This window comes from Lontra canadensis, unplaced genomic scaffold (assembly GCF_010015895.1).
Source record: "Lontra canadensis isolate GAN:19392208 unplaced genomic scaffold, GSC_riverotter_1.0 scaffold3, whole genome shotgun sequence".
In the NCBI taxonomy this organism is placed as follows: Eukaryota; Metazoa; Chordata; class Mammalia; order Carnivora; family Mustelidae; genus Lontra; species Lontra canadensis.
The window spans coordinates 23,211,300-23,230,098 of NW_022630997.1; the positions used below are offsets into that span (position 1 = coordinate 23,211,300).

The 18,799-nt window shown below is 45.3% G+C and overlaps 1 protein-coding gene across 4 annotated transcripts in view; it reads left to right on the forward strand.

Annotated features, from left to right (window-relative positions):
- Positions 1-18,799, forward strand: part of MYOF (myoferlin) — a 156,272-nt gene that overhangs the window by 9,700 nt on the left and 127,773 nt on the right. For all 4 annotated transcript variants that reach the window (XM_032836238.1, XM_032836258.1, XM_032836249.1 and 1 more), the window contains exons 2-3: positions 13,448-13,503; positions 15,726-15,817. In XM_032836238.1, the coding sequence (XP_032692129.1) occupies positions 13,448-13,503; positions 15,726-15,817 (148 nt within the window). The remainder of the gene's footprint in view (positions 1-13,447; positions 13,504-15,725; positions 15,818-18,799) is intronic.

Consider the following 18,799-nt stretch of genomic DNA (forward strand, 5'->3'; position numbering starts at 1 on the left):
TCCATACAAACAAGGAGATCGTGGGAATGATTCCAATGGCATGGGAGGCTCCTTTTATTAGGGATCAGGATGACTATTTGGAGGGGGTTTTAAGGTTAGAGTGCAGCTGAGGTAACTGTCTATACTTTCTGGTTCATCTGCATAGAGATCCTCAGACGTTTCTCTTCCTGTTTCAGCAATTCGTTCCTTAGCTTCTAAAGATGAAATTGACAGGTAGAAACTTTTGGGAGTTTCCTGAGTTCCGGAAGTCAGTCCTGAGTTCATGGGGTCATTGGTGAATTCAGGGATCAAGGAGTCTAACCGGTGACAATCACAGTCTCACAGGCCAGAGGGACCAGATGGGACCATATGGAACCAGATCCCTCTGCCTGCAAACTACAGAACTGATCTTGAGTCCTTAAGACTTCAGAGTTTCCACAGGCTGTTTGGGATCCATTAAGCTGTACCACAAAGGAAGCTGGAAGGCAGGGGAGCCCCAGCCAACCTCTGACCATCATAGGAGGGCTTTGGTCTTATTAATGGCAAGGAACTTCTCTGAATCTCAGTCTTCCCAGCTGAAAAGTGGGTATAAGACCTACTTCTAAAAGTTGTAAAAGTCAAACAAGATGATGTATTTAAGGTACTTGGATTAAAAATGGGTGTTTACTGGGGGCACCTGGCTGACTTAGTTGGAAGAATGTGCAACTCTTGATCTTGGGATTGTTGAGTTTGAGCTCCACATTGGGTGTAGAGATTATGAAAAAAAATCAGTAAACTTAAAAAAATAGGTGTTTACTCTGCACATCTCTTGAAGTTTGGCTCTCTTTGCATGTGGCAAAGTAAAAAAATCAGTGGTCTAGGGGCACCTGGGTGGCTAAGTGGCTTAAAGCCTCTGCCTTCAGCTCAGGTCATGATCCCAGGGTCCTGGGATCGAGCCCAATATCGACCTCTCTGCTCAGCGGGGAGCCTGCTTCCTCCTCTTTCTCTGCCTGCTTGTGATCTCTGTCTGTCAAATAAATAAATAAAATCTTTAAAAAAAAATCAGTGGTCTAGGTTAGGGACTAAGGAAGTAAGAAGTTTCCAAATCAGGTGAGGACAGCTGATGCCAGGCTTTTATGCTCTCCTTTCCCAAGGTGAAGCTATGAATCCAGAAACCCAGTCTAGGTAGGGTGCATATTTTGTCAAAACAACTAGTCCATGTGGTGATAATAAGACAGGGTTTTACTCATTTTACTTACTTCATTTGGCAGTCACTTATTTGTGTGATCAGAGCTCTCTCTTAAAACGTTCTAGGATGGTGGAGATGTTCGAGATCTGCCTTGCATGCGATGGTAGCCGCAAGTCACATGTGGCTGCTGAACACTGAAATGTGGCCAGTATGACTCAAGGAACTGAGTTTTTAATATCTTCTAGTTTTCCTTGATTTAGATGTACACTGCCGCAGGTGGTTATTACACAGCACAGAGAGCGGGAGGACAGCCACAGCCATGAGGAGTCCAGGACTTCCTCTCACTCACTGCTGCTCAGCGTCTCTGTGCCTCAGTTGTCCCATCTACAAAATGGGCATGGTAACAGTCTCCACCCCAGAGGGTAGTTGTGATGACCAGCATGAGTAAATAGAAAGCACATACGTAGGAAATGCTGTAAGCATTCATTGCTGCTTAGGTCTTCCGGAGACTCTGACTTGGGGGGCAGGGGTGCAGACGGCCTGAGTACCATCCACTTGCTGTACCACCACGCTATTTATTAAACCCTGGCACTATGCCCACACCTGTGCCTATTGCCTTGTTTAATCCTCATGGGCATTTTTAGGGAGTAGGTCTTAAACAATCATCTTCATTTTACACATGAGAAACTGAGGCAGGGACCAGTCCGATTCAGCTCGGGCCTGTCTGATTCCAGAATCTCCACGTGCATTCCCTGAGGTCAGCACGGGTAAGGAGGTAACACCCAACCTCTGCCCAAAACAACCAAGTCAGATTATGCTCTCTTTCTGCTCTGAGTGGATCGAGTTGCTCAGCATGGAAGGGGATCACGGGGACCCAGGCTGAGAGAGGAAGAACATGTACCAGGAACACAAGAACTTAAAAAAGAAAAGGAAAAAAAAAAAAAAGAAAAGAAAAACAAAATGCAGCCTTCCAGGGGTGAGTTTCCACAGGGTAATGAAAGCCTTTATGACTTGCCGTGACTCAGAAGCTCAGAGCTGACATCGCTCAGTGGTGAATCATTCCTCTGGTAATGGAGTCGGAGCCATTTTATTAGTGGAGACTGAAACTCTAACATACTGCATGAAAAACATTAAAGCTCTAATATTTGAGTGGCGGGGGGGGGGTCTCCATTACCTCACCTCTGTGTTCCCTCCAGTTTATTACCCTCATCATTGTTTCCATCCCCATAGCACAACTTACAAATTAAAAAAAAAAATCCTTTTCCTTATGTCCTTCATGATTAAAAACTTTTAAAAATTCTTTTTGCTTACCTTTCCTCCTGGGCAGAAATCACTGCCTGGATGGTCCCTGTCTCCCTCCCTTCTCTCATTTGCTGTCATGTCTCCCTACTGCTTCTCTCAAGCATAAATTCATTCAACAAATTTTGAAGATTTTATTTATTTATTTGACACAGAGAGATCACAAGTAGGCAAGTGGCAGGCAGAGAGAGAGAGGGAGGGAAGCAGGTTTCCTGCTGAGCAGAGAGCCCGATGCGGGGCTTGATCCCAGGACTCTGAGATCAATGACCTGAGCTGAAGGCAGAGGCTTAACCCACTGAGCCACCCAGGCGCCCCTCATTCAACAAATTTTGATCAGGAGTGGACTCTGCCAGGCTGTGCGCTCAGCCCTGTAGTGATATCAGGTCAGGAACCAGCGAGACTTGTCCCTGCCCGTATGCAGATCGCCGTCCAGCTGTCAACCCAGTGAGGGTTCCATGAATTCAGAGTTCACGGAGTTTAAACTCCTGGAAAGCTTGAACTTTTTAAGAAAATCTCATTATTCGCAGATTATATTGATGATGAGAGCTAGTAAGTGCACCAAGTGCTTCATATAAATATTTATTCACTTAATTCTCACGAAAAATGAAGTCCTCCTTATTATGGTTGGAGTCCCTCTTTTTGTGGGATTGGGGAGGGTGGAGTGCCTTGGTCAGGGTCCTGCAGCAGGTGTCAGGCAGAGCTGGGACCCCCTGCCCACTGCTGGGAGTGGAACGCCCCCGTGTTTGGGGGCTGGGCCTCAGCCACGGGTACTTTCATCCCACCTAGGGTAATGCACACACACAGGCTCAGGGCTCAGACCCCTGTGGCTGACTTCCAGGCTCTATCTCCTTCCCATTGTATTTCCTTGGGCAAATTCAGCCCTGGGGACATCTAGCCAGAGCAATGCCAGGTCCTGGGCCATTGGTATTTGTGGACCTGACACTTTTGGCCTCAGAGGCCTCGTCTGGGGCTCCAGATGTCCTCTGGTTTGTCCCAGTGGGACGGACACGTTAGGATGCCTTCCCCTGTGTGACATGGCTTGAGGAAGGGGCCTCCCTCCAGGGCACTTACAGTACGAAAAGCCCTTTCCTGGGCTTGGTCATTTGTCCTTCACAACAAGTCTGGTGGGGGCCCAGGGCATGGATTGTTTAGACTCATTTATCAGATGAGAAGATAGAGCTTCAGAGAGGTCAGGAGCAGCCAGAGCTGGGCAGCCAGGACGAGGCGAGGAGAGGCTAGAACCCCAGTCCTGAGAGGAAGAACCGTGCCCTTTCCCACTGCTATGCACGCGTCTGGCTTTCTCTGTGCTTGACATCTCTCCTCGTTAAGTCTACTTGCCATCCCCATCCCGGACACTCCCAGTTCCCCGCTCTGCCTCATACCTGCAGCTGCTGAGCAGCTGAGCTTGCTAAAGAACCCCAAGGTCAAAGCCATCCCCAGTACAGGCAGGAGGATTGGGGATGGTGGATAAACCGCTGGTGATGGCAAGAATCCCACTGAAAGAGATTATTTACTGTGGGACACTAGGATCTGAGGCTCAGCGTGGTTCAGCTGGAAGTTTCTTGCTTAGAAGGGATGGAATTGAATTATCAAGATTTTGACTCAGTGCTTTGTGCTGATTTTCAAAATTCTTTTCTGGGACTATTTCGTTTTCTGTTGATACTATCTCTTGGAATCAGGGAGGCCAGAGGAATGAATCCTCTTCATGTTGTCTGTTGGAGGTAGTTTATGATTCTGATTCTGATCCAACACCCCTTTGTCCCCTGTGTCCTTGACACTCTTAGAATTCTCGTCTGATTCTCAATACAGCCGGGCAGGGTGAGTTCTTCATCCTCTTCTATAGGGTTCTCAGGCCTTGAGAGGCCCTTCTGGAGCTCTAGGAACTTTCCATTTCCTCAGCTGGGTTGTAGGTGAATTTGTCAAATACCAGCCTTCATTCATTCTCTAGCGAATTGTCCCAGAAACATAACCAGGCAGAGGAAGGAGAGGTTAAAAGGCTAGGAGCCAGAAAGCCAGCATTCAAATTCTGGCTTTGTTTCCTATTAGGAGGTGACCTTGAACAAGCTACTTAGTTTTACTGTGCTTCAAAATCAGAATAATAATAGTGACCATAACATGAGATAACGAATAGTAACATAGACCAAGCCCTCCGAAGAGTGCCTGCTATACTGTGAGCCCTATGAATGGTAGCTCTTATTCCTGAATATTAGGTACCAATATTTATTAATGAAGAAATGTACATACAGAGTTGGATAACGGGCTCAGAGTCACACAGTTGGGAAGTGGGGGAAACGTAGCAGGTCACTGGCATCCTCAGCCCTCGGTGGAGGTTAAGAGCACAGGTTTGGAAATGAGATGGATGTGGGGACGCAGCGCCGCTCTGCCACTTACTGGCTGTGTGATCCCGGGCAAGTCACCTCACATCACTGAAACCCAGTTTTCTCAGGGTGAAATGGCAGCACTGATGCCTCCATTGGAAGGATTAGACGTGAATGTGTCTAAAGTGTCTGGCATTTTGGGTGCCTGCGTGGCGCTGTGGGTTGAGCGCTAACTCTTGGTTTCCGCTCAGGTCATGATCTCATGGGTCATGGGCTCTGCTCTTGGCGGGGGAGTCTGCTTGACATTCTCTCTCTGCTCTCTCCCTCAACAGATGGATAAATCTTAAAAAAAAAAAAAAGGAACAAAATAAGCGGCTGGCAGGGAGCATATGCTCACATGCAAAATAAATGCAGAAGCCCAAGAGTCATGTGATCGAGTTCTCCACCCAGGCAGCTGGTCCAGGCGCGGGTCCTACCTGGTATCCCTCCCGCGGCACCCCTGACCACTGGCGGAGCTGGGACACCCCCACCCCCACCCAGGGTCAGCTGTTGGGAAGGAGATCCTGCGGGCATTGGTTCAGATTGACTGGGCTTCCCCGAAGTTCCTTGGGAAGATTTCGTTTTTGATTCGAGAACCTGTTTGCCTGTAAGAGCATCTCCAGACTCTGGGTGGGGGAAGGGGGCAGCCCGGGGTATGGAAAGCAAAGCAGTCACCCTTGTGTGCCTTTTTCTCTGGGCATTTCTGTTTATCAGAGCTATCGGTGAGTCTCTCAGAAACGTACATAACACCCTTGCTTTGTACCGCAGCTGCCGTTTGGCAGAAACGCCTTCCCCAGAACCCGTTTGACAACATATCCTGGAGCCTAGGTAGGGCAGCCAGGGTCGGAAAGCAAGAAGTCCGAGACCCACCTTTAGCCGGGGTGGGACTGCATGGACCACCTGCCTCTGCGCTCCCGCAGGTGCCTCGGAGTCCTGAGGGTGGAGGAGTCACCCGTGGGCGCTGCCCTGGCCTTCGCCGTCCTCTGGTTCTGGTGGAAATTCTCCAAGATGCTGGAGGCTGCCAGGGAGGGGCAGACACCGCCCAGAAGCCTGCCGCCCCAGGCAGGCCCTGGAGGCCTGGCACGGAACCAGGGCAGGCAGAGTTGCTCCAGCAGGGCTGAGCCAAGCCTAACTGGGCTCCTGCTCCAGTGACTGGGCCCTGCCCTGGCGGGCGGGCGGGGGGGGGGGGGGGGGCGGGGGGGGCCGCCCGGGCGGGGGGGGGTCCAAGGCCCAGGGGAGGACCCCCGCCCCCCCGGGGGTGCACAAGGGGCGGTGTGCAGGGGCCCAACTAAAAAAAAAAAACCCACAAAGAACGATAGCCCCTGTTAGCCCAGTGTTTCCTGTATGCTGGGTCCCATGCTGAGCACTTGGTTTTCATTTTCTCACTTAATCATTAAAGCAACCCCAGTAATAATAATTCCATGAGCTTATGAAGTTCAGTCCACTCAAATCCTGGAGAAGTGACTCTGAGGGGAGTAACCGTATTAGTAGAATACAGTCCCAGCCTTCAGGGAGTCACTGTCTGGTCTTAATCCTCTGACTTCTGTGTCTCTGTCTGCCAGAATCTGACTCCCAGCTCCAGCACTTCCTAGCTGTGTGACCTCGGATAAATTGCTTCACTTCTCTGTGTCTTGGTTTCTCCTTGTGTAATTGGGGATGATGGTAATAGAATTTACCTTTTAGGGTAGTTGGGAAGATTAATGAGATGCTCTGTGAAAGCACTGGGAATAGTGACTAGTTCGGAGCATTCAGTAACTATTAGCCAGGCATGGATGGCTTCAGGGGGTCTGTGATATTCTAGGCCAAATAGCGGGTGACTTTGTATACGTCTGTGACTGTTTCTTCAGACAAAGGGGCCATAACTCGGGACCCAGAGAAGATGAGGAAGTATTTCTTTTTTTTTTTTTTTAAGATTTTATTTATTTATTTGAGAGAGAGCATGAGCAAGGAGAAGGTCAGAGGGAGAAGCAGACTCCCCTTGGAGCTGGGAGCACGATGCGGGACTCGATCCCGGAACTCCAGGATCATGACCTGAGCCGAAGGCAGTCGTCAGACCAACTGAGCCACCCAGGCGTCCCAATGAGGAAGTATTTCTAAATGGGAGGTCAAGTTTAGATGGACCTAGAGATCTCTACTTTGCGTACCAAAGAGCTAAGTTACTTAGGGGAGCTTTGTAAATGGGACTCCCCCTTCTTTTGGGGCCATGTCAGGAAGATACAGACATCTGGCCAGTGAGGACTTGGGGGTCCTTCATAAGGCCTATTCCACTAGACCTGGAAGAAGACTTAGAGACCATCTAGTCTAAATTCCGCAGGGTACACAAGAGGGACTCTGAGCTCAGTGATTGAGCCTGCGTTTCTCTGAGATAACAGCTCAGAGAATCAGAGTTCACTGATTTGAAAGTCCAGTTGGAAGAGCTGGGCCAGCCCTGTGCTTTTTCCTGCAGTGAGGGTCACTGAGATGGGGTGTCTTTGGAAATACTGAAAAAGTGTTACCATTGTAGATGCTATTACTTCCAGAAACATCTGGCATTGCTTATTGTATTAGGGTTCTCCAGAGAAATGGAACCCGTAGGGTGTGTGTGTGTGTGTGTGTATGTGTGTGTGTGTTTGTGTTGAGACCGAGACATTGAGAGACTTATAAGGAATTGGCTCATGTGATTATAAGGGCTGGCAAGTCTAAAATTTGGGGGGCAGGCCAGTAGGTTAGAAACTCGGGCAAGATTTCTGTGTCACAGTCACTTTTTTTTTTTAAAGATTTTATTTATTTATTTATTTGACAGAGAGGGAGAGAGAGAGAGGGAGGGAGGGAGATCATAAGTAGGCAGAGAGGCAGGCAGAGGGGGAGGGGGAAGCAGGCTCCCGCTGAGCAGAGAGCCCAATGCGGAGCTTGATCCCAGGATCCTGAGAATGTGACCTGAGCCGAAGGCAGAGGTTTAATCCACTGAGACACCCAGGTGCCCCTGTGTCACAATCTTGAGGCAGAATCCCCATCTTCCCTAGGAAACCTCACTTTTTCATGTTTCAGATGAAACACATCCACATTAAAGAGCATAATCTCTTTTATTTAAAGATGATGGATTGCAAATGTTAATCACATCTATAAAATACCTTCACAGCAACATCTAGACTCGAGTTTGAGCAAACAGGTGGCATGTTGCCTTGCCAAGTGACACATAAAACGAGCCACCACACAGCCCTCTCAGCACAGAGGTAGCCAGACCAGTCCTAGGAGGTCTGGTGATCTCTAGAGCCTTGTCCCTAAGGGTCCATCACATTGTGTGGTAGGTGCACAGCAAAGGAAATGGCTCTGTGCAAGAGGGCGTGGTGGCTGGGCAAGGAATGTTTGTTCACTTCTCTGGAAACTTTATTCAGAGGTTGGCATGCAGGTTAATTACTGCGGTGTTGACCTTCGGTGAATGGAGAGAGAAGCAAGCAGGCTTGACTTATCAAAAAACAGGAAATGTCCCAAAGAATGCCTTGAGTCATGATCTCGAGTGGACTTGGCATTTGAGTCAGTTGCTCTGTTCTGGGTTGAAATCATTTAATTCCTGTCCATAGGAGGAAACAGTCATCTTAGTAAAATTAGAGATGAGAGCAGGGGGAGGTCGGTGATATGGAGAAGGGAAAAAGAGCTTTCCCCTGATTTCGTCTGGGGTTTAGCACCTGCAGTTTAGACCTTTTGTTTTCTAAAGTGGTGGAATTGAATAATTGAGTAATACAAATATGTGACTGGTTGCTGCTAAGAAAAATATTTATTGACTTCTGTTTTGTGGCTGACGTATTTGTGTGAGGATAGACTTTCAATAGCATGTAATGTACACACCGTTGGATAAAAATGAGAGCCTCCTTTTTAGAAGGAGTTGAGCCAGGTTTCTCCAGAAGGGGAGGAGCTAATGTTGGCGATGTAATCTTTACTTACGAACTAGGGAGCTAGGAGGCCCAGTGGTTGAATGCATGGGCTGTAGAATCAGACTGGTTCTGAGTTAGAGCCTTTCTGCCTGGCTCTGTGATCTTAGGCAAACCACCTAACCATTCTGGGCTCATTTTGCTTATCAGCATATTGGGGGTAACTTACCTCTTGGGCTGGCTGGCAAGGTTCAATGAAATGACGTATGTGAAGGGGTTAGCCCAGGCCTGACTGAGAGAGAGTGACTCCCTAGAGGGGAACACCATCCGTACCAGTACAAGCCCTGCTGACAGCCACAGGTTCCACTGGAGCGGTCCCACCTGGTCTGTGGTCACCAGACATCTGCAGGCACTCTGCCGGTTCCTTTGTTCTCAATACACAACAGAATCGTGTGTTCAGAACAGTACGACAAGAGTTATTACACAACTTGGTCTTCCTTATGGGATTATGAACCTCTTGAAGTTGTAAAGCCCAATGTGTAACACCCTCTTTACTAAGTGGCTTGTGTCAGCCAAATGAAGCTTGGCTTAGCATGGCTTGCATGGCTTCCCCCAGTGACCATGACCTTTCCACACAGCCTGGTTGCCTCTCCTCTCTTCCATATCCCCTTGGTTCCAGCCACTTGGGCTGTGGAGTGTCCCCAGACATGACCTGTTCTCTCTCCCCTATGGATGACCCACCCTCCCTATTGCCCCCACCTGGAGTGACCTTTTCATCCCAACTTCACATTTTCAGTTCATCCTTGTCTTTGAATCCCCCAGGCCTGCCTCTCCTTCTTCTGTGAGTCCTTATCTGGTGCCCTCAGCTTGACGTCACCTCCCCTTTTCATGTGTACCCCTTCTGATGGCGACTGCAGGCTTATCCTGTCTCAGTCACCTGGGGCCACCTTCCTGCTGGTGCACCTGTGGGCAGGAACTGTGTCTTGGGTATCTTTGTGTCTCCCACAGCGTCCAGCTCAGTGCCTGCCCAGTGATACTTCAGATATGTATACTGGGTAGAAGAATGAGAAAACTCACTGATGTTTGTGGGAGCGCTCAGTTAGTGGACCATTTCCATGGGCTGAGCTACGAGTTCCCTAAGCCTGACCTGGGCAGGTTATTCCCGTTATTCCCATCTGACAGGAGGAAGTTCCACCACGAGGGTGAAGCAGGCAAGAACATGGTGGGCTTTTCACTGTTTGCTGAAAACATGCATCGGGATTCGTTTCTGTTCAATAGCCCGTGAACTCCGTATGTGGAACATTTGGAGACCAAGAACCATCTTGTGCTCTTCGGTTTCCCTAGTTCCCAGCACATAGTAGGTGCTTCGTAAATGCTTAAAGTTGAGTAAATGAACAAGTGACTCTCCCTTTTTTCACACCCCTCAACTGCTGACTCTGGAACAATCCTGCTTCTGTTGGGGAAGGGGAGGGGATCTGTAGTAGCTGCTCGGCAAATGGCTTTTTCCCATGCAGCATTTCTTCTCATATGCTGATTCCCAGGTCGGTAATCAGGCTGGGGATTCAATTCAGGTGAGCAAGTACTAGCTCATTCCCCGGCCTCCCTGGAGCCCTTGGCCTTGCCTTAGCTCCCTCCCTGGAATCCTGGGGACTTGGGAGACCGAAGTTTTGCTTCAGTACCATCCTTCAGTGACCCAAGTCCTGCCTCAAGCCCCTGTGCCCAATTCCTGTAAATGACTTGCTGTTTTCTCCTTGCTTTACTAACTTGCTGTGACCTCTTGCAATTTCCCGTCTTTTCTCTCGAAGGTCTGCTGTGGTCCCAGTGTGCAGCTTTGCTCTTTCCTGACTCAGTTCTCCAACCACACAGCCCTGGTTGTAGCAGCAAGGGCGGTGGTGATCTGGAAGGATAGGAAGGATAGGCAGCAATTCCTAACTTTTGTGAAGGTTACAAACTCATTTGACAATCTGATGAGCTCAGTAAACCGGCTCCCCAGAAAAACTCACAGATGTCACATTTTGTGTGTTGGAGCAAATAGTCTTAGAGAGGCTCCAGGGTACTCTCAAACCTGAACTTGGGCTTTCCTGTGGCCATTGCTCAGGATGCCAAGCCCATCACACTTCTTATGTTTATGCGTTTTCTTTATCCGGTGCTTCCGACAGCTTCCAATGAGATGCTCTTGTGTGGCGGTGAACACACACCGCTGGGTTTTGGAGCCAAGGGGACATAGGTTCTTTTTTGTTATTAGCTGTGCAGCCTGAGGCAAGTTAACTGGCTTCTCTCAATTCTTTGTCTGTGAAATGGGGATGAGAATGTTAACTGTGCAAGGTTGCTGTAAGAATTTAGAGATGCTGCAGTAGAAGGCACATCCAGGCCCCTGTAGATGGCTGTTTAGAGGGAGCTGCTACCATTGTGGAAAGAAGCCATTTGTCCAGTTCTGTCAGTTTAAACTTCTCTTGGCTCCTCTTTCTCTTAAGAGTACTTGCTTATACTGTAACCAGAGAGGAAAATTGAGAGGGTTCCATCAGAGGGCAGGAGGTTGGTGAGTGGGGCCAAATGGCCATGTGGGAGGGGACAGTCCAGCTTCTCCGTGGTACTGGAAACAGATCCACGGAGGGGCTCTGTGGACCACCTAGAGAGACCACAGTTAGAACTAACCAGCACAGGTCCAGGCATGAGCCGCTGAGCAGAGTCATTCTGAAGTCTAGAAAGGGAAGCCGGCTGGGTTCTGGGAGCTACTCAAGTGGAAAAGTTAATGCTTAGCATAATGAGGGTGGTGATTCATGGCTTTACTATGCTGAGATCTTGGAAAAATGAGGTGGTTAGTCCCACAACTGGTGTGTGCTGGAATCCTTAGCAGTATGACATTCAGCTGAACAAAACTACCACTACCTTCTACATTGCCATGCAGTAGAGGGGAAACTGGGGACGGTTCCAAGTGTGGCCAATGAGAGGCTGTCTGGTGGGTTTAAAAGCCATCCCTGCTACTTACTAACTGGGTCACTTTTGAGTATGTCACTTCTCAGTTTCCTGAGCTCCAAAAGGGGGATGAAAATTATACATGTCTCCTGGGTTTTTAAAGAAATGAGATGATGTGAGATCATAGAAAATATATACATTGGTCTCCGCCCCCTTCCCCCACCATTTCCTGGCACTGAGCTAAAACCCCTATAAATTCCTAAGTGATAGGAGCATCTTTTGTTCTAATGAGGTGACTCTGGGTGGCCTCCTGGATGGCTCCTGGATGGAGACTGGTCTCCCAGAAGACCAAGCCTTGATGAGAAGCTTAGAATTTCGGTCCCGCCCACCACTCCTCTAGACTGGAGAAAGGGGCTGGAAATAGAGTTAGTAATTGATCTTACATGTGTGAGGAAGCCACCATGAAAATCCTAAAAGTATGTGGTTCTGAGAGCTTCCAGATGGGAGAACCCATCCATGTACTAGCAGGTTGAGGCATTCCAACTCCATGGGGACAGAGGCTCCTGTGCCCAGGACCCTCCCAGACCTTACATGAGGTATCCCTTCACCTGGCTGTACCCTCTATCACTGCCTTTAATAAACTCGTGAACATAAATAACTGTTTTTCTTGAATTCTGTGAGCCGCTCTAGCAAATAAATTGAACCCGATGAGGGAGTTATGGGAAGCATAGATCTGTAGCCTGCTAGGTCAGAAGCACTTGGACTTACTGTTGTCATCTTAACCTGTAACTTGTGGGATCTGACGATGTCTCCAGATAGGTGGTGTCGGCATGGAGTTAAATTGTAAAACACCCATCTGGAATCACAGAAAATCACTTTTGGTGGGGGAACCCCCACCGTACATCTGGTGTCACAAGTGTTGTGAATGTTCTTTGTGATGGTAAACGAGACACACAGAGGGAAAACTGTTTTGGTTTGGTTTGGTTATTTTTGGCCCTGAAAACAGAGGAGCTCTTGCTTACAAAGCATTTTGTACTCAAACACTAGCTTTTATTTTGATAACTATTGGGGAACTTAGAGACCCAACAGATGCCCCTGCTCTTTGGACTTCTCTAAGGAAACTTTAAGCACTAGCTGGATTGACATTTATTTCATTTAGGAAGGTGACCTAACATTTATTCATCATAAATAAAATAAATAACATAAATAACAGTTATTCATCCAATCTCAGATACAGAGAAAGAAAACTTGTATCTTCAGGAAAGGTGAGCCTGGAGTAAGGGAGACCCTACGTTTCTCTGCAGGTCCTAGAAAGTGTTTGTTTACTAACTACCTTGTGCCAAGGCCTCTGGGAGGGAGTCCAGCTCAATCTTGAAGCTGTGGGGTGTTACCATATGCAGAGGTGGCATGGGCTTCAGAGTGGAAATTGCAGGTTATATAGGATCCAGTGCCAGGTAGGAGCTCAGAAGAATTAGCTGAAAATTTCTTAGCTCCTTTGAATTTCAGTAGCCACATCTCTAAAATGGTGACACCTGCTTGTCAAAGGTTAGCTTTGTTGGCTTCTTTCTGCAACAACGTGGAGACCCAGAGGCCCTGGGTAACCTTGGTCTGTGGAAGCTGGTAAAAAGACAAGGGATCACAGCATTTCCATGATTTTGAGTCCCTCATCCCCTAACATCTTGTAGATCTGGGCATGGGAGAAACATTTTAAGCCAGAAAAAAACAAGCCATTCAGTTTGGAAAACTTGGATTCAGGCAGCCCCAACTCTAGGCAAATGAGTGGGAAAATGTGGGCACACAGTTTGAATGAATGAATGAATGAATGGTACATGTTCTAGGAGTATTTTTAATTAATTGATATCTCCTATTTTTATTTGCAGATGAGAAAAAGAAAACAAAGAAAGTTGACAATGAACTCAACCCATTCTGGAACGAGGTAAGTTCATTTTTCTTAACATTGTTTCAGTGGATGAGCTACATCTGATTGTCCTATCTTTGGTCAAGGGTTAGCTTTTCCCTTTGGAAGAAGAATGTCTGCATTGTACCCTCACCCCTCCGTCTCCCTTTGTGGCCCTGGAGACAGCAGAACTGTTCAAGGACACGTACCGCAATGATGTCTCCGGTAGAATAGTGCAGTGAGCGAGGCCTGGACAGGGAGTGAGAGGGCTGGGTTCTAACCTGGAGCAGCCCTGCGTTTGCTGAGTGATGTTGGTCCCGTTAGGTTGCATGTTGGAGGTGCATATGTAGGGCTGGGGGTGGGATTAGATCATCTCCAGAGTCCCAGGAGGAAAGCTCCATATTTAAAAACCTGTCTGCATGTCACTAGTCAAGAGCCATGACTCTGGCTGAGTAATGACCTTTATTGTTTTTTCTCTTTTGATAAACTAGTATATCCTTAATGAAGACATTTTGAAAGTTTCAGAGCAACATAAAAAAATTTACCTTTGCACCCACCCACTATCCAGAAGCAACTGCTATTAATATCTGGGATATATCAATAAATGTTTATTGAATAAATATATTAATAAAATATGATGTGTTGAGATTAGCAAAGTAGCATCATATAGCACATACGGCTTTCTATCCTATGTTTTCTTACTATTTTATCCTGAGCATATACCATATTATTCCATTCAGAAGTATTTTAATACTATGCAGTATTCTGTAGAAGGAATATAATATCATTTATTTACTTCCCTCACTGTTGACTTTGTATCTATTTTGTAAATGGTTCAGTGTTGAATATATTTATAGATATGTGAAAATTTTAATTCTTTCCACTGAGTAGATTTTCCTATGCTGACTAATTTTTTAAAAAGATGATCATTAGCCCCATTGTTTTTTCCAAAATCCATTGAAACCTTCCTGGATAAGCACAGTGATAAATGTCTTTGTTATTTTCACTGAGTCACCGGGCTGTGTAGACTTCCCTTCTGCCAACTGTAAAGTTCCCCCCACCCCCACGACTAGTTTCGACATCTCTGTAGGATAAAGACTTTACTTTTTCATTGAATGAGGTGAAGACAGAACACCTTTTTAATGCCTTTCTGAGAAGCAGAATGTTGAGAGGTAATTCTACTTCTTTGCGATTTCACTGGAACCCAGAACACGGCCATCTGGTCTGCCAGCTCCATGAAAGCAAGAGGCCAGTCTGGTTGGTCCCTGTGGATGCTCTGGATCCTAGCACTGTGTACAGAGCTCCAAGAATAAAGCAAATTGAAAAAAATCTATATGTGTACATCTAATGTTTCAGGTTTTGAGTAATCGTAACATGCTTCTTTATATCTGGTCAATTCATGTGGCCAATGGCAGAGAGATATATGGTCATGTGAGCAGACACGCAGGACATCACCCATCTCACCCCACTTTATTTCCAACATGTAATTTTTAAATTGCAAATGTATTTATCAAGTAAACTTCCCAACTGTAGTTTTATAACTGAACTCTAACCCAAATGAAATAGCAACCAGAGACCTGTTGGGGTTAGCATTCTAAAATGAGATCTGACACATTCTCCATCTACTCTAAACCCATTACAAGGAGAATCAAATCATCAGTAGATGCCGCTTTATTTAATTCATATGTTACATAATCAATAAAAGGCATCTCTGATGTTATGTTGATTTTTTTTTTTTTTATGTTTGCCGCTAGACAGCAGTTTATTTCATGAAGATGACAGTCTCGTCTACTACAAACTGATCGTGGTGGGACTTAAAATAAAAGGCTGATGCATTTTAGAAAATGTTTTTTTAGATTGTTTATCTCTTTGATAGTAACATGATTGGGAAGAGCAAGTAATTTAAAAACAAACAGTGAAAAAAGCATTCATTTTGTTTTATTCTTCTAACCCATTGTGGTGGGCACTAAGTAAATTCTCTGACTATGAGATGGGTTTGGTGGCTTGTCCATAGTCACAGAGCCTAGAAAACGGGAAGCCAGAAGTCACCAGCAGGTCCTCTGAGGCTAAGTCTGGTTTGCTTTCCCACAGCCCTCAGCAGCCTTCAGGTTTGGAATTTGGTCCCTTCTATCTAACTATAGAATTGAGTAATTCAAAAGATTGTCAGTGGCAAAGATAATGACCCAACATTTAGTGTCGGTACATCTTATTATATTCCCCCATTCTTTTAACAACTTTTCTTATAAACTTTCTGTGGACAGATTTTGGAGTTTGACTTGAGGGGTGTACCACTGGACTTTTCATCTTCCCTTACTATTGTTGTGAAAGATTTTGAGACAATTGGACAAAATAAGTAAGTTGATTTCAACTATTTTTCTCATTTTACATATTATCTCACTACTGTTTATTTTGTTGAAGGAACATATTGTCAATAACATTTTTGGAATATTTCCTATATAAGTGTAGTTCATTTCCATGCTCCACCCTCCCCCCCCCCACCACGACCTTCTGAGCCAATATCAGATGTGATTAATTTCTCACAGGGCCTTTTCCCAAAGTTCTATAGAGTAGACCCCTCTTACCTGCGGTTTCAGTGACCCATGGTCAACTGAGGTCCAGAAGCAGATGATCCTCCTTTTGAAATATTGTCAGAAGGTCAGTAGCCCAGCACTACGTCACAGTGCTTGTATCATTCACCTCACTTCATCTCATCATGTAGGCATTTTGTCATATCATCAAGAAGGTGACTTACAATAAGGTATTTTGTATGGAGAGAAACCGTATTCACATGACTTATTATAGTATATTGTTATAGTTGTTCTATTTTCTTATTAGTTGTTGTTAATCTCTTACTATGTCTGATTTACAAATTACACTTTATCATAGATATGTATGTGTATATGGGGAAAAAAACACAATATATGTAGGGTTTGGTACTATCTGTGGTTTTAGGCATCCACTAGGTGTCTTGGCACATATCCCTGTGGATAAAGGAGGGGCTACTATATTCCTAAGAGACTGCAAACAGCAATCCACCATTAGTGAATCCAATTTGGCTCTTCCTGTGAAACCTATGTTATATTCCTGATATATCTATATCTATCTATATCTGTATCTATATCTACCTATATATATCTTTGTTAATTGCATATAGTCACTTCCTACCTTTGATGGTTTATCTGAACTGTAGCTGTATTAGACACAAGCAAAATAATTTCTTCTTCTGATTATGTGTGACCATACACATCTCATTCAAGATCTGCTTGCAGCCCCACTTTCATTTTAACGTCTTATTGGCCTTTTAAACTTGACAGACCTAAGCCAGGTCTCTGTCACCTCTACCAATTTCAAATGGAGAAGGGTCATGATGGTGCCCATGGTGGCACTGAGGGTTGGGGACATCTGAAACGGTTTCTATGGGACAAATGACCTCAGTAAATTCACCCCAGTCCTTGATCTGGACATTGGCCTTATAGACTCAGAAGCCAGTCTTAGGTTACCAGTTCAAACTAACCAAGCTTGCAAGAAACTGATGCTTAAAGCCAGGTTACTTACTTATTATTTTGCAGGGGAAACAAATGTCTGGTGGGAGGGCATCCTGATCAGTGAATTCTTCTTTGTGTCATACTGCAGATTACTCTGTATACTTGATTATAAGATGTCATTGACCATAAGATGTATTATTAAATTAGTAACAAGTTTGGGGGTGAGGAATACACCTGGTATTAAATGTCTATATCAATGTAAGAAGCATCCAAGTTTTTAGTAATGTCATACGTTTTTAAAATGTATGTCTTAGCCTTAGGTACATTTGGTATAATCAGAAGGCTGCAATGAGAGGAATAAACTAGAAAGAATTAGTTGAGGTACAGTGACCATATCCTCTGATTTGCTTGGGACAGTCTTGGTTTATTGTCCCAACACAATAACTAACAGTAACTCTTTTGCTATCAACAGTGGATTGGTGTGGACAGTAAATTAGATGGTCACCCCTGTGGCTGGGGTCTTCTACTTAATGGTGTAAGGCTAAGAGAACCTGGACAGATATTAACCTCCTGGACAGTGATTTGATAGGATTTGATAGGTACTGTGCATGTTTACCTTGTTGAGATCTTTTTTCCCATATTCCATTGCTGACCAGTGCCCCTTGTGACTGATGCATTTTCTTCTTAAGCTATTTAAATCTACTCTGGTTGGTTCTGATCCCACTATATTGGACTGAAAACCATTGTAACTTTAAAGGTTATTTGTGTATCTCAGCTTTGAACCAATGATATGTTTATCTGTTCCCATCTTCCATATCACAAAATTTGGAGGAAGTGGGTGGTCAAAACTCACTGTAGCCTGTAATATGTTACTAATAATAGTCCCTTTTCGAGGATAGTCCAAGGTGGCAGAGGAGTAGATAGATCTTAGTTTCAGGAATTCAGGAATTTAGCTAAATAACTATCAAATCATTCTGAATACCTGTGAACTCAGCTAGAGATCTAAGAAAATAGCTGCAACTCTACAAACAGAAAAGTGACCACTTTCTGCAAGAATGACAAGACAGAAAAACTCACTTCAAAAAAGAAAACAAGAGGCAGTACTAACTGCCAGGGACCTAAACAGCAGGGTTAAAAGTAAGATGTTGAAGTAGAGTTCAGAATAATGATTATAAAGATACTAAGTGCTGGGCTTGAAAAAAGTGTAGAAGACAGCAGGGAATACCCCTTTCTGGAGAAATAAGAGAACTTAAGTCTAATCAAGTTGAAATAAAAAAGGTTATTAATGAGATGCAATAAAAAATGGAGGCTCTACCTGCTACGACAAATGAGGCAGAAGAGAGAATTAGTGACATAGAAGACAAAATGATGGAGAATAAAGAGGCTGAGAAAAAGAGAGATAAACAACTACTGGATCATGAGGGGAGAATTTGAGAGATAAGTAATAGCATAAAGCAAAACAATATTAGAATAATTGGGATCCTGGAAGAAGGGGAAGGTGGGGAGAAGGTATGTATGAGAAAATTATAGCTGAGAACTTCCCTAATCTGGGGAAAGAAACAGACATTCAAGTCCAGGAGGCACAGAGAACCCCCCTCAAAATCAACAAAAATAGATCAACACCCCGACATATAACACTGAAATTTGCAAATCTCAGCAACAAAGAGAAAATCCTGAAAGCAACTCAGGACAAAAGGTCCGTAACCTACAAGGGTAGAAACATTACACTGGCAGCAAACCTATCCACAGACCAGAAAGGACTGGCATGATATATTTAGGGTGCTCAATGAGAAAATATGCAGCCAAGAATACTTTATCTAGCTAAGATGTCATTCAGAATAGAAGAAGAG